The sequence below is a fragment of the Squalius cephalus genome, assembly GCF_949319135.1.
Source record: "Squalius cephalus genome assembly, chromosome: 8".
NCBI classification, from domain to species: Eukaryota; Metazoa; Chordata; class Actinopteri; order Cypriniformes; family Leuciscidae; genus Squalius; species Squalius cephalus.
In genome coordinates, this window is record NC_137129.1 from 47,259,513 (window position 1) to 47,274,512 (window position 15,000).

At 49.0% G+C, this 15,000-nt stretch overlaps 2 protein-coding genes and 1 long non-coding RNA gene across 5 annotated transcripts in view; 1 reads left to right on the forward strand and 2 right to left on the reverse strand.

Moving 5' to 3' along the window:
* col14a1b (collagen, type XIV, alpha 1b) overlaps nucleotides 1-470 on the reverse strand; it is a 101,898-nt gene extending 101,428 nt beyond the window's left edge. Inside the window, 2 exon segments of the mRNA XM_079879393.1 lie at nucleotides 95-163; nucleotides 377-470. Coding sequence (XP_079735519.1) covers nucleotides 95-155 — 61 coding nt within the window. The 5' untranslated portion in view covers nucleotides 156-163; nucleotides 377-470.
* Nucleotides 471-11,720: 11,250 nt separating this feature from the next.
* LOC307163277 lies at nucleotides 11,721-12,718 on the forward strand. 2 transcript variants are annotated; one of them, XR_013822049.1, is made up of 4 exons: nucleotides 11,721-11,745; nucleotides 12,156-12,219; nucleotides 12,569-12,633; nucleotides 12,671-12,718. It is a non-coding gene; the product is annotated as an uncharacterized lncRNA (long non-coding RNA). The 2 variants fall into 2 exon arrangements; XR_013822050.1 differs by lacking the exons at nucleotides 11,721-11,745; nucleotides 12,156-12,219 and adding an exon at nucleotides 12,350-12,403.
* A 328-nt stretch (nucleotides 12,719-13,046) lies between these two features.
* The window catches only part of kdm1b (lysine demethylase 1B), a 46,171-nt gene continuing 44,217 nt past the window's right edge, over nucleotides 13,047-15,000 (reverse strand). For both annotated transcript variants that reach the window (XM_079879305.1, XM_079879304.1), the window contains exon 21: nucleotides 13,047-13,406. In XM_079879305.1, the coding sequence (XP_079735431.1) occupies nucleotides 13,323-13,406 (84 nt within the window). In that variant the 3' untranslated portion in view covers nucleotides 13,047-13,322. The remainder of the gene's footprint in view (nucleotides 13,407-15,000) is intronic.

A 15,000-nucleotide genomic window follows, 5' to 3' on the forward strand; every position in this document is an offset into this window, starting at 1 on the left:
ATAGCACAACATTTAAAATCACAGAACAATACAATGAGAGATCGACAGATAAACAAACCACAAAACAGAAGAAATAACGACAGAAATAGCGTACCTTGCGCATGCGCGGTGAGGACTGCCGTGAGTATCAGGACCAGCAGCGCTCGAGCCCGCATCCTCTCAGCTGATAAACACACAAAACTCTAAACTCACACCCTTCAGTCACTGTTTACATGTACTCATTCAGCAGACACGCTTAACATCATCAGTACAACACCACAATTCACAAACCTCAGGAAAAGTTTGAACGAAACAGATTTACACAAAGTCTACTGAAGAGCGCAGTGTCAAACGTGTAAATTAATAGTTTCAATCAGTCAGACAACATCACACTAACCTGCTGTTACAACTTAAACACAAAAGAATCGTAGGATCAGATGAGAGGAATAATCCAGTGCTGTAGGAGCGCGCGCACACACTGCAGTGACAGAATCTTCCCGCCCTCAGAACAGGCGCGAAGCAGTTCCCGCCCTTTAATTAAACTCTTCAACGTCTCACCTCAGACTCCGGCATTAGCGTAATACTGTCCTGTTTCACTTTATACTCAATATTACGGGGTTCGTTCAGTCCATGGATTGTGTAAATGCATATACAAATCAGTTTGAAGAAGAGAGAATAATGCATTAAGTCAAACCTTTTGGCTAACTGATCAAGAGTGAGGAAAAAAATCAAGCGAAGGTGATAAAGGAGGATTACACTGAGAAGACAACCGTCCTCTGACACATTTACAGGTTTCTCAATGCTAATGTTGCTGTTAGCCATCCAATATAACTAATAATTCCAACCTCTTTGTAGACATTCCTCAATTTTATGAACCATTACTTTATGACTCTAATCAAGTCTAGTCGCTTTTATTTTTATAGCTCTTTATACAATAAAGAGATTGTTCCAAAGCAGCTTTACAGTGATAACAAGACAATAATGATAAGATGATGCAAACAGAGTTCAACTCAGCTGTAAATCAGCTAAAAAAAAAGAAGAAAATAGTGTCTTTATATTCAAAGTCTACAGAAAAACAACCGCATGAAAGCTGCATCTCACACTGTCACACAAATCAATACTGTTCAAAGGTTGATTCATAATTACTGTACATGACTGTACTGTACATCACACTTCTCTACAGTAAAGAGCACATCACCAAAACACACTAACACACATGAAGAAGTGTTGCGTTACAGCCTCACTGTAAGAGTACAGGTTCAGTTTTCACTGAGGTAAAGTTTTCATAGCATGTATAATAACAGTAACTGAAATTATTTGTTTTTGAATGAAATATAATAATAAATCATGGTAAGATAGTCCGGCTTCAGGCAACAGAAGGGATTCAAGTGGAAGTGCTAGTAAGCAAATTTCTGTCAAACTCAGTAAAGATTTGTAGAAGTAGTAAGAGTATATGGTAGTGTGGCGCTTTGAATGGAGTCTCCCCTCACACACTCACACACACACGGAGCTGGATGTGTCGGTACTGGCACACTGGAATGCTGCTCCCTCCCCAGGTCACGAGCCTGACAATCACTCATTTAAACACACACACACACACACACAATTCATCTGTGGAGGCTTCTCCTCTGACATGAAGCCGCTGGCTGAGGGTTTCAATCACCGCTTAATAATCTGTCACTCAGTGACAATCCTATGCAGCAAAAGAGATGTTAAGTTCCTCACGCCTCAGCCGCTCTAACCCTGAGTTAGGAGAATCGCAACCCTTCCTGAAACACCAATACTCTCCAAGTCCACAGTGTCATCGCACATGCACAACTATAGGGCAGGACTTCATTTAATCCATGGTGTTTTGATTGGATGATGAAAAGTGAGCACTGCAAATCTGAGATTTGATTAAATAAAAGAAAAATACAGAATGCATGGAGGAATTGTTCACAGTAGGACCAGTGACATCAGGCATTATGAATGCTAACACTACATGACAAAGTTACATTAGTTAATATTAGTTAGTGTCCTTGCAGTCAATCATTTTATCCCATAAAACTCATCTTTGATAATCAAAAAGACATATTTAACGTCACACACCCTTATTTTTAAGATAAGATACAACTATATTGATCCCCAAGGGGAAATGAGGCGTTACAGCAACAGGACAAAAACTAATATTACACTTAAGATGACAAAAAAATATATTGCAACTATATTCCAAAGATAAATTATGTAGGAAGACCAAAAAAGCATTATAACAGATATACCATTAAATATAAATTTAAAATAAATAAATAAATAAATATCGTAAATATTTGTGAATTTTTTTATTTAAACCTTTATTTAACCAGGAGAATCCCATTGAGATTAAGAACCTCTTTTGCAAGGGTGACCTGGCCAAGACAGGCAGCAGCATATAAAAAATAATACAAACACAGACAAATAACACAGAAAACTAGAACTAACACTTCATAAAATCATTTAAAATCATTTTTACAATCTAAAAACATTTACATATTAAGGCATCTGCCTCCACGTCTTTCATTTTGGATTTAAATGCGTTTAGCGAGATTAGTTCAGTGAGTTTCAAGTCCTTTTGCAACGTATTCCAGCATAATACAGAAATGCCTTCTTTCCCATTTCCGTACGAGTCTTTGGCACAGAGAGCATAACAAAGTCCTGAGAATGCAAAAAGTGTTGCCCATTGCTTTTCTGTATGATATGAACACATAGGTAGCTTGGCAGCAGACCAAGATTTGCCTTATATATGAAAGTGTACCAATTACACAACCTTCGGGTGGCTAGAGGTCCAGGAGGCCATCCTACCTGAGAGTATAGCTCACAGTGGGGAGTCCAGCCCGAGAGAATAGCTCACAGTGGCGAGTCCAGCCCGAGAGTATAGCTCACAGTGGCGAGTCCAGCCCGAGAGTACAGCTCACAGTGGCGAGTCCAGCCCGAGAGTATAGCTCACAGTGGCGAGTCCAGCCCGAGAGTATAGCTCACAGTGGGGAGTCCAGCCCGAGAGTACAGCTCACAGTGGCGAGTCCAGCCAGAGAGTATAGCTCACAGTGGGGAGTATAGCTCACAGTGGCGAGTATAGCTCACAGTGGGGAGTCCAGCCCGAGAGTATAGCTCACAGTGGGGAGTCCAGCCCGAGAGTATAGCTCACAGTGGGGAGTCCAGCCCGAGAGTATAGCTCACAGTGGGGAGTCCAGCCCGAGAGTATAGCTCACAGTGGCGAGTCCAGCCCGAGAGTACAGCTCACAGTGGGGAGTCCAGCCCGAGAGTACAGCTCACAGTGGCGAGTCCAGCCCGAGAGTATAGCTCACAGTGGCGAGTCCAGCCCGAGAGTATAGCTCACAGTGGCGAGTCCAGCTCACAGTGGCGAGTCCAGCCCGAGAGTATAGCTCACAGTGGCGAGTCCAGCTCACAGTGGCGAGTCCAGCCCGAGAGTACAGCTCACAGTGGCGAGTCCAGCCCGAGAGTACAGCTCACAGTGGCGAGTCCAGCCCGAGAGTATAGCTCACAGTGGCGAGTCCTGCCCGAGAGTATAGCTCACAGTGGCGAGTCCAGCCCGAGAGTACAGCTCACAGTGGGAAGTCCAGCCCGACAGTATAGCTCACAGTGGGGAGTCCAGCCCGAGAGTACAGCTCACAGTGGCGAGTCCAGCCCGAGAGTATAGCTCACAGTGGGGAGTCCAGCCCGAGAGTATAGCTCACAGTGGCGAGTCCAGCCCGAGAGTACAGCTCACAGTGGCGAGTCCAGCCCGAGAGTACAGCTCACAGTGGCGAGTCCAGCCCCGAGAGTACAGCTCACAGTGGCGAGTCCAGCCCCGAGAGTATAGCTCACAGTGGCGAGTCCAGCCCGAGAGTACAGCTCACAGTGGCGAGTCCAGCCCGAGAGTACAGCTCACAGTGGCGAGTCCAGCCCGAGAGTATAGCTCACAGTGGGGAGTCCAGCCCGAGAGTACAGCTCACAGTGGCGAGTCCAGCCCGAGAGTACAGCTCACAGTGGGGAGTCCAGCCCGAGAGTACAGCTCACAGTTTGGAGTCCAGCCCGAGAGTATAGCTCACAGTGGCGAGTCCAGCCCGAGAGTACAGCTCACAGTGGCGAGTCCAGCCCGAGAGTATAGCTCACAGTGGCGAGTCCAGCCCGAGAGTATAGCTCACAGTGGCGAGTCCAGCCCCGAGAGTACAGCTCACAGTGGCGAGTCCAGCCCCGAGAGTATAGCTCACAGTGGCGAGTCCAGCCCGAGAGTACAGCTCACAGTGGCGAGTCCAGCCCGAGAGTATAGCTCACAGTGGCGAGTCCAGCCCGACAGTATAGCTCACAGTGGCGAGTCCAGCCCGAGAGTACAGCTCACAGTGGCGAGTCCAGCCCCGAGAGTACAGCTCACAGTGGCGAGTCCAGCCCCGAGAGTACAGCTCACAGTGGCGAGTCCAGCCCGAGAGTACAGCTCACAGTGGCGAGTCCAGCCCGAGAGTACAGCTCACAGTGGCGAGTCCAGCCAGAGAGTACAGCTCACAGTGGCGAGTCCAGCCCGAGAGTACAGCTCACAGTGGCGAGTCCAGCCCGAGAGTACAGCTCACAGTGGCGAGTCCAGCCCGAGAGTACAGCTCACAGTGGCGAGTCCAGCCCGAGAGTATAGCTCACAGTGGGGAGTCCAGCCCGAGAGTACAGCTCACAGTGGGGAGTCCAGCCCGAGAGTACAGCTCACAGTTTGGAGTCCAGCCCGAGAGTATAGCTCACAGTGGCGAGTCCAGCCCGAGAGTACAGCTCACAGTGGCGAGTCCAGCCCGAGAGTACAGCTCACAGTGGCGAGTCCAGCCCGAGAGTATAGCTCACAGTGGGGAGTCCAGCCAGAGAGTACAGCTCACAGTGGGGTGTCCAGCCAGAGAGTATAGCTCACAGTGGCGAGTCCAGCCCGAGAGTACAGCTCACAGTGGCGAGTCCAGCCCGAGAGTATAGCTCACAGTGGCGAGTCCAGCCCGAGAGTACAGCTCACAGTGGCGAGTCCAGCCCGAGAGGAGTCCAGCCCGAGAGTACAGCTCCACAGTGGGGAGTCCAGCCAGAGAGTACAGCTCACAGTGGCGAGTCCAGCCCGAGAGTATAGCTCACAGTGGCGAGTCCAGCCCGAGAGTATAGCTCCACAGTGGGGAGTCCAGCCCGAGAGTATAGCTCACAGTGGCGAGTCCAGCCCGAGAGTACAGCTCACAGTGGCGAGTCCAGCCCGAGAGTACAGCTCACAGTGGCGAGTCCAGCCCGAGAGTATAGCTCACAGTGGGGAGTCCAGCCCGAGAGTACAGCTCACAGTGGGGAGTCCAGCCCGAGAGTACAGCTCACTGTGGCGAGTCCAGCCAGAGAGTACAGTTCACAGTGGCGAGTCCAGCCAGAGAGTACAGCTCACATTGGCGAGTCCAGCCAGAGAGTACAGCTCACAGTGGCGAGTCCAGCCCGAGAGTATAGCTCACAGTGGGGAGTCCAGCCCGAGAGTATAGCTCACAGTGGCGAGTCCAGCCCGAGAGTACAGCTCACAGTGGCGAGTCCAGCCCGAGAGTATAGCTCACAGTGGGGAGTCCAGCCAGAGAGTATAGCTCACAGTGGGGAGTCCAGCCCGAGAGTATAGCTCACAGTGGGGAGTCCAGCCCGAGAGTACAGCTCACAGTGGCGAGTCCAGCCAGAGAGTACAGCTCACAGTGGCGAGCCCAGCCCGAGAGTAAAGCTCACAGTGGGGAGTCCAGCCCGAGAGTATAGCTCACAGTTTGGAGTCCAGCCCGAGAGTACAGCTCACAGTGGCGAGTCCAGCCCGAGAGTACAGCTCACAGTTTGGAGTCCAGCCCGAGAGTACAGCTCACAGTGGGGAGTCCAGCCAGAGAGTATAGCTCACAGTGGGGAGTCCAGCCCGAGAGTACAGCTCACAGTGGCGAGTCCAGCCAGAGAGTACAGCTCACAGTGGGGAGTCCAGCCCGAGAGTATAGCTCACAGTTTGGAGTCCAGCCCGAGAGTACAGCTCACAGTGGGGAGTCCAGCCCGAGAGTACAGCTCACAGTGGGGAGTCCAGCCCGAGAGTATAGCTCACAGTGGGGAGTCCAGCCCGAGAGTATAGCTCACAGTGGGGAGTCCAGCCCGAGAGTACAGCTCACAGTGGGGAGTCCAGCCCGAGAGTATAGCTCACAGTGGGGAGTCCAGCCAGAGAGTACAGCTCACAGTGGCGAGTCCAGCCCGAGAGTACAGCTCACAGTTTGGAGTCCAGCCAGAGAGTACAGCTCACAGTGGCGAGTCCAGCCCGAGAGTATAGCTCACAGTGGCGAGTCCAGCCCGAGAGTATAGCTCACAGTGGCGAGTCCAGCCCGAGAGTACAGCTCACAGTGGCGAGTCCAGCCCGAGAGTACAGCTCACAGTGGGGAGTCCAGCCAGAGAGTACAGCTCACAGTGGGGAGTCCAGCCCGAGAGTACAGCTCACAGTGGCGAGTCCAGCCCGAGAGTACAGCTCACAGTGGGGAGTCCAGCCCGAGAGTACAGCTCACAGTGGCGAGTCCAGCCAGAGAGTAGAGCTCACTGTGGCGAGTCCAGCCAGAGAGTACAGCTCACAGTGGCGAGTCCAGCCCGAGAGTACAGCTCACAGTGGGGAGTCCAGCCCGAGAGTACAGCTCACAGTGGGGAGTCCAGCCCGACAGTATAGCTCACAGTGGGGAGTCCAGCCAGAGAGTACAGCTCACAGTGGGGAGTCCAGCCCGAGAGTACAGCTCACAGTGGCGAGTCCAGCCCGAGAGTACAGCTCACAGTGGCGAGTCCAGCCCGAGAGTACAGCTCACAGTGGCGAGTCCAGCCCGAGAGTACAGCTCACAGTGGCAAGTCCAGCCCGAGAGTATAGCTCACTGTGGCGAGTCCAGCCAGAGAGTACAGCTCACAGTGGCGAGTCCAGCCCGAGAGTATAGCTCACAGTGGCGAGTCCAGCCCGAGAGTACAGCTCACAGTGGCGAGTCCAGCCCGAGAGTACAGCTCACAGTGGGGAGTCCAGCCCGAGAGTACAGCTCACAGTGGCGAGTCCAGCCCGAGAGTACAGCTCACAGTGGGGAGTCCAGCCCGAGAGTATAGCTCACAGTGGGGAGTCCAGCCCGAGAGTACAGCTCACAGTGGCGAGTCCAGCCAGAGAGTATAGCTCACAGTGGGGAGTATAGCTCACAGTGGCGAGTATAGCTCACAGTGGGGAGTCCAGCCCGAGAGTACATCTCACAGTGGCGAGTCAGCGCTTTGCAGTTTGTAATGAACCTCAACGAAGCATGGTAAGCTGTCAATCATATGAAAATTCTGTGCAGAAGTATGCATATATAAAAGATCACCACAGTCCAGAACAGATAAGAAAGTGGTGGCCACAAGTCGTTTTTTACATTAAAAGAAAAACACAATATCGAAAATAAAAACCCAATTTTAGCCTCAGCTTTTTCACCAGGTACAGCACATGTGGATTAAAAGTCAGGGAGTCATCAATCAAAAGACCCAGGTATTTATAGGAATTAACAACCTTTGAGTTGAGGCACTGCAATATATAACAGTATAATCAGCATAAAAATGAAGATTAGCATTTAACACATTTTGACCCATATTGTTCATATAAATAGTGAATAAAAGTGGACCTAATACAGAGCCCGGTGGTACACCCTGAGTGACTGCTACAGTCTGGAACATAGACCATCACATCTAATACACTGAGAGCGATCACCAAGCAACTGCTTGCTCTGAAAGTCCTGAGTTAATAAGTCTAAGTTTCAAAACTTCCTGATCAACTGTATCGAAAGCTTTGGACAGGTCAGTAAAGAGTAATGCCGAATGTTGCTTCTTGTCAAGTGCAACAAAAACGTCATTTACCACCTTCATTGCAGCTGTGATGGTGCTATGTCTTTTTCTGAAGCCTGATTGATATGTAGATAAAACTATATCTACATAAAATATAAAATATAAGTATATGAGTAAAGATACTCCTAAAAAAATAAAACTCCCAATGGTCAACAAGTCCCATGGTAGTGTCAGTACTGAGAACAGTAACCCTAACCCTTTTATTTTGACGGCGCTGACAACAACTGAACACACAGCGCTCGCATTCTCCGTGTTCATTAGTTTACGATCTAATGCGTTATTAGATAGAACTGTTATACAAATAAAGTCAGTAATGAAAAGTTATTAGACACACACACACAAACTCACACACGCACTCTCTCTCTCTCTCTCTCTCTCTCACACACAAACACAAGGTTCTGTCTCCCTCTTACTCTTTTGCTGACACTCATATACACTCTCTCTCTCTCTCTCACACACACTCTCACAAAAACACTCACTCTCTCATACACACAGACATACACTCACATTCTCTCTCACACAATCACACACAGAGACACTCTCTCTCTCAGACACACACACACACACTCTCTCTCTCTCTCTCACACACACACACACACACACTCTCTCTCTCTCTCTCTCTCTCACACACACAAACACAAGATTCTGTCTCCCTCTTACTCTTTTGCTGCCATCCAGTGGACTGATCATGGCAGTGTTTCACAAGAAACGCCATTTGTTCTCATCCTGCAGAACGTGTGTGTTTGAATTGACATCCAGGAGTTTCCCAAATGGAAAAGACGAAGTTTAAGAAAAACCAAAAATGTAAAGCTAAAAAAAAACAAATTCCCTTTTTTTTATTGGGAGCTTTTGTTTCTTCCACACAATATGACTAGAATTTCAGACACTCTCTCTTTCTTCCACATGCAGAACCTCTGACTCCCACCAGAACATCAGAACAGCAGAGACCGGGTCTGTAAGCAGCAGCTGCTGATGGAACCGCTATCTGCCGGCGCCACAGAACGCAACAGTCAAAAACAGGACGGCGGACTGGATCATTTAGCAAAACAAAAAAAGTAATTAAAAAAAACTTTTTGGCATTAAATTATCTGATACGTTGTCTGATACGATTAAAATGCCACATAACCATAAAATATAACATCTACTCATCTAATCTGTGACGTATTAAAGACTACATCAAATCAGCTGCTCTCCCGTACTAGACGATTACAGTCAGAACATCACGAAAGTGTTAAAACAGTTAAAGTCGCACAACAGAACGCCTGAACACTGTAGCCGTTCCATCAGCAGCTGTAGCTTAAAGTCCCTCACCTTAACGTAACCATGGTTCCCTGAGAGAGGGAACGAGACACTGCTTCACTAGCTGACGCTTTAGGGAAACTCCTTTCATCAAAAATATCTGAATCGGGCCATTACAACTACAATAGCTAATAGCGCTCGCACACTCAAGCTATATAGCGCAGCACAGAGCGCGATTGCCTCAGAATCTTGCTGTGAGTGAGGCATTACATGTAATAGTCCAGGCGTTTTAAGCCAAAATGGGGGTCAACCGTGAACAAATTGCAACAGAATCAAACTCAACTGATTTTGTATCCTCAATATGTCCTGAGTAAGGAAAAAAAAGCCCCAAAGAATCCCATTAGGGGAAAGTTCCGAAAAAGACCCAAATATATCCCAAAAAGCAAAAAAAGACTTCTTAAATATAAGTAGTACTTTAAACCAGCCTTTATTCATTATTATTGCAAGGATGGGGTTTGGGGCTGGGTCTGTGGGACTGTTTCTGGGGATTTACCTTTTATTTTACTTACTGTTTTTGTCTTCTGCATTCTCCTTACCATTGTCTCCTGTTCTTGCCTCAGACTCATCCCCCAGAAACAGTCCCACAGACCCAGCCCCAAACCCCATCTCTTAAAAATGAATAAAGGCTGGTTTCTAAAGTACTTCTTCCTGCCTCTATGTATTAATGCTCATGGGTAGCCTAAATGGGTTCCATTCAGACCTTAATATTAAGTATTTTACTGTTATTTGTCAACAAGATTCAACAAGACATTTTCACCCGGCTATACCCAATGTTTAAATCTGTTGTGGTATTTATGCAAATTAGCACATCTGTAATTAGATTATGCACCGTTTGTCCATGTTAACAAACAATTAAAAAAAACTTGTAATACATTTTTTGTTTGTCTTGATATAAGTAATCAACTCAGTAATTTTCATGGTGATATCTAAAGGTTACATTTTTTACCCTATTCATGTGAGAAAAATAATGAATAGGGGTATGAATAGGATATATTTGGGTCTTTTTCAGAACTTTCCCCTAATGGGATTCTTCGGGGCTTTTTTTTCCTTACTCAGGACATATTGAGGATACAAAATCAGTTGAGTTTGATTCTGTTGCAATTTGTTCAGCCTTTATTCCTAAAACACCTGGACTATATAGCAAAGTAACTTGCGCATTGTCTCTACCCTCAGCAAACCAGGGTTATATTACGTAACCCGGAATGTTCCCTTTCTAGGTCGGTCTCTCGACACAGTGCCGTAGCGATCTCTCACGAACGGCAGAAATGCACGCGTTTCCACAAACCATTCTCGCGGAACTCGATCTTTCAGCTAAAGCTGCAGTGGCCTCATGTACAGCAAAGCCAAGCTAAAGCAGCCGCTGCCGTTAGCCTAGCAGTGTCTGAACGGGCTTCAGAGGGACGCTGTCCTGAACACGCACAGTCGGAGCAGTGAGTATCGCCTGAACCCGTTCTCATGACAGGTGCGCGATCGTCGATGGCGAATCCACAGGAATGTGATGACTGAGAGGATGAAGCTCTTCTGCATGTTCACAGACAGGCCGAGACGCACTGATTGGGCTAGCTCCAGCACACCGTGGCACAGGCGCTCCAGATCGCATCGGGCTCCATGTGTGAACAGGAGGACGACCGTCGCTGAGCTGATTCCGATCTGGATCGTGTCGGAGGGGGAACGCCAGCCACTATCTGTGCTGCGGGAAGGACTCCAGGTCTTCCTCATCCAGGGACTACAGGAGCGTTTTTTTTCTCTTCTAAACTGTTTTTTTTTAATCTGTAGTAATATGATTTATTTTTAGAAATTATGTGAATATTCCCAAACACTCCACAGTGCATCATCTGAATGGGACTGAATAACTGCAAGTTTTCAGAAACACACACCTGAACTCAGATATAAACAATCAAAAGACAAAAAGTTGTTGAATAAATTACCATTTTTAATATTTTTTAGAACATTTGATAAAGGAAAAAGAAAGAAGGAACATCACCCTCTAATTAAGCAAAATATTTCTAGAGTTCATTTGAACAGGTGTCTAAGACAAAATGAAATTCACAGAATAAAGCTTCATGTGCATCTCTTTACATAAACGTACAAAACACATCCGGCAAAGAATCACATCAACATAAATTAATATTTCAGCTGTGAAGCGAAACAAACTACAGCTCATAACATGGTGTCGAACTGTGATGTTTAACAACTTCAAAACGTAAAAGGTGAAATGAAAGTTCATAAATACAGCCAGTAACCCAACTGCAGAAAGGCAGAGTGTGTATCTGACATCACTGAGCACTGCCATCACCGTTTCAGTGTGTGTGTGTATATATGTGAGAGACAGATTGTGAGTGTGTGTGTCCTCAGGACACCTGTAATGATCATAGTCCAGCAGCACTGAGATAGTGGATAGACGGTTCTGCAGTGGTGAGACGATTCCGTAGGGTGAGATGGTTCTGGAGTGGCGAGACTGTTCTGCAGTGGTGAGACGGTTCTGCAGTGGTGAGATGGTTCTGGAGTGGCGAGACTGTTCTGCAGTGGTAAGACGGTTCTGCAGTGGTGAGACGGTTCTGCAGTGGTGAGACTGTTCTGCAGTGGTAAGACGATTCCGTAGGGTGAGATGGTTCTGGAGTGGCGAGACTGTTCTGCAGTGGTAAGACGGTTCTGCAGTGGAGAGACGGTTCTGCAGTGGTGAGACTGTTCTGCAGTGGTGAGACGGTTCTGCAGTGGTGAGACGGTTCTGCAGTGGAGAGACGGTTCTGCAGTGGTGAGACGGTTCTGCAGTGATCTGCAGTGGTGAGATGGTTCTGCAGTGGTGAGATGGTTCTGCAGTGGTGAGACGGTTCTGCAGTGATCTGCAGTGGTGAGATGGTTCTGCAGTGGTGAGATGGTTCTGCAGTGGTGAGACAGTTCTGCAGTGATCTTCAGTGGAGAGACAGTTCTGCAGTGGAGAGACAGTTCTGCAGTGGTGAGACGGTTCTGCAGTGGTGAGACGGCTCTGCTGTGATGAGAAGGTTCTGGAGAGTGAGACGGTTCTGCAGTGGTGAGACGGTTCTGGAGGGTGAGACGGTTCTGGAGAGCGTGACGGTTCTGGAGAGCGAGACGGTTCTGGAGGGTGAGGCGGTTCTGCAGTGGTGAGATGGTTCTGGAGAGCGAGACGTTCTGGAGGGTGAGACGGTTCTGCAGTGGTGAGATGGTTCTGCAGTGGTGAGACGGTTCTGCAGTGGAGAGACGATTCTGCTGTGATGAGAAGGTTCTGGAAAGTGAGACGGTTCTGGAGAGTGAGACGGTTCTAGAGAGAGACGGTTCTGGAGAGTGAGACGGTTCTGCAGTGGTGAGACTGTTCTGGAGAGTGAGACGGTTCTGCAGTGGTGAGATGGTTCTGCAGTGGTGAGACGGCTCTGGGGAGTAAGACGGTTCTGCAGTGGAGAGACGATTCTGCTGTGATGAGAAGGTTCTGGAGAGTGAGACGGTTCTGGAGAGCGAGACGGTTCTGGAGAGTGAGACGGTTCTGCAGTGGTGAGACGGCTCTGGAGAGTGAGACGGTTCTGGAGAGCGAGACGGTTCTGGAGAGTGAGACGGTTCTGCAGTGGTGAGACGGCTCTGGAGAGTGAGGCGGTTCTGGAGAGCGAGACGGTTCTGGAGAGTGAGACGGTTCTGCAGTGGTGAGACGGTTCTGGAGAGTGAGACGGTTCTGCAGTGGTGAGATGGTTCTGGAGAGCGAGACGGTTCTGGAGAGCGAGACGGTTCTGGAGAGTGAGACGGTTCTGCAGTGGTGAGACGTTCTGGAGAGTGAGACGGTTCTGCAGTGGTGAGACGGTTCTGGAGAGTGAGATGGTTCTGGAGAGTGAGACGTTTCTGGAGAGTGAGACGGTTCTGCAGTGGTGAGACGGTTCTGGAGAGTGAGACGGTTCTGGAGAGTGAGACGGTTCTGCAGTGGTGAGACGGTTCTGGAGAGTGAGACGGTTCTGGAGAGCGAGACGGTTCTGCAGTGGTGAGACGGTTCTGGAGAGTGAGACGGTTCTGCAGTGGTGAGATGGTTCTGGAGAGCGAGACGGTTCTGGAGAGCGAGACGGTTCTGGAGTGGTGAGACGGTTCTGGAGAGTGAGACGGTTCTGCAGTGGTGAGACGGTTCTGGAGAGTGAGATGGTTCTGCAGTGGAGAGACGGTTCTGTTGTGATGAGAAGGTTCTGGAAAGTGAAATGGTTCTATAGCGCTGCGATCTTGCTGGCCTCACGCACTCCGCTCAGATACGCCCCCGTCACCGTCTGAGGAAAGTGTCTGTTTGTCGCCTGCAGAGTAGAGAAACTAATTAGCAATGCTGAAAATGATCATCTGGTAAAAACAGCGCGGTCAGTAAGGGGTTTTATGACTGCTCTTACCACAAATCTAGCATGGCAGTTTCTAACACTGGACAGACATTAAAATAAATATAAGAAAGGAGGAGACAAATGCTTTCAAAACATATAAATATGAGTAAAGCAATGAGTAGAGATGAATATCAGTTATTAACTCTTCCTGTGTCTTGTTTTAGTTCTAATTGTTTCAAAGCAGCTTCACTGTAATAAACGTCTCAGTTACTAGCGTAACCTCGGTTCCCCGAGATAACAGGATCGTTCCTGTATTGCATCTACTAGACGCTATTGGAAAACTCCCTTTTCTCAGATTATTGAAGCCTTTTATTCAACAACGCAGTGCTACCACACAACCATAACAGTGCAGTGATCTGCACGCGCTTATTGGCTGAGCAGTGGGAGCTGCATGAACCGATGGCGACGTGGTGTATCTGCGCGAGCCAGTCAGGGCAAAGAACCCAGAAGGGGCGGGGCATCTGCCTATATTAGCAGCTGGTCTCGCCCTAGGATTCAGATTTATACTCCTTCAGCGGCTATCCTGCATTTACTATGGGCGCCGAAGCAGAGCCACAAAGCCACGCCTCCGCCCAGTCAAACCACCAGCCAGCTCACTGTCTCCCAAGCCAGAGAATCCCTTTCCTGAGGGCAGTTCTCTAGCACCCGAGCGCTCAGACCATCCAGCGGCTTGCAATATTGTTCAGAGCAGGGGCCTTTTCCCCTCTCAGAACCTTTCAGAGGATGCTAGGGCTAATGCCTCCACGTCATCAGTCCTTCCGCTGGGCTTGCTGCCCCCTGCAGTACTGGCTGAAACCCCAGGTCCCAACTCACGCCTGGCGATCAGATCACCTTTGTGTCAAGGTGGACCACGTCTGCATCAGAGCCCGGGCCTATTGGAGGGACCCCAGCCGAGACCGGTCTGGAGTGAGCATGAGGTCTCGGTCTCAAGGAGGAAGGTGATTACAGCAGATGCTTCTAGCTCTGTGTGAGGGCAGACCGACTTCCAGCTCCTGGTCCAGCTCGGGGAAACGCTGCATATCAACTGCCTGGAAATGATGTCGGTTTTATGGCCCTCAAAACCTTCCTACCAGACCTGACAGGGCACCTAGTCTGGTCAGTCAACATGGCTGTGGTGTCCTACAAAAACCACCAGGGTGGGCTCAGGTCTAGGCCTCTGTACAGGCTAACCCAATGCTACTCCTCATGGGCACAACGCAACCTGAGCTCTCTGAGAGCGGGTCATGTGCCCTGCAGACTGAACCAGGGAGCAGACATGCTGTCCCGGAGGAACGTGCTCATCCCCAGACAGTTCAAACGATCTGGAGCATCTTCGGCAGGGCAGAGGGCGACCTCTTCACCTCAGAAGGAAACTCTGACTGCCCAAAATTTTTCATAAAGAACATGGATGCGCTGGGCCATTCCCATTTACACCTTTCCCCCTCAGCTGCTCGCAGCCTCTTGGTCAATTCCCCGGAGGAAAGACCTCATTTCCCAGGTGAACAGGAAAGTCTGGCATCCCCAACCCGAGCTGTGG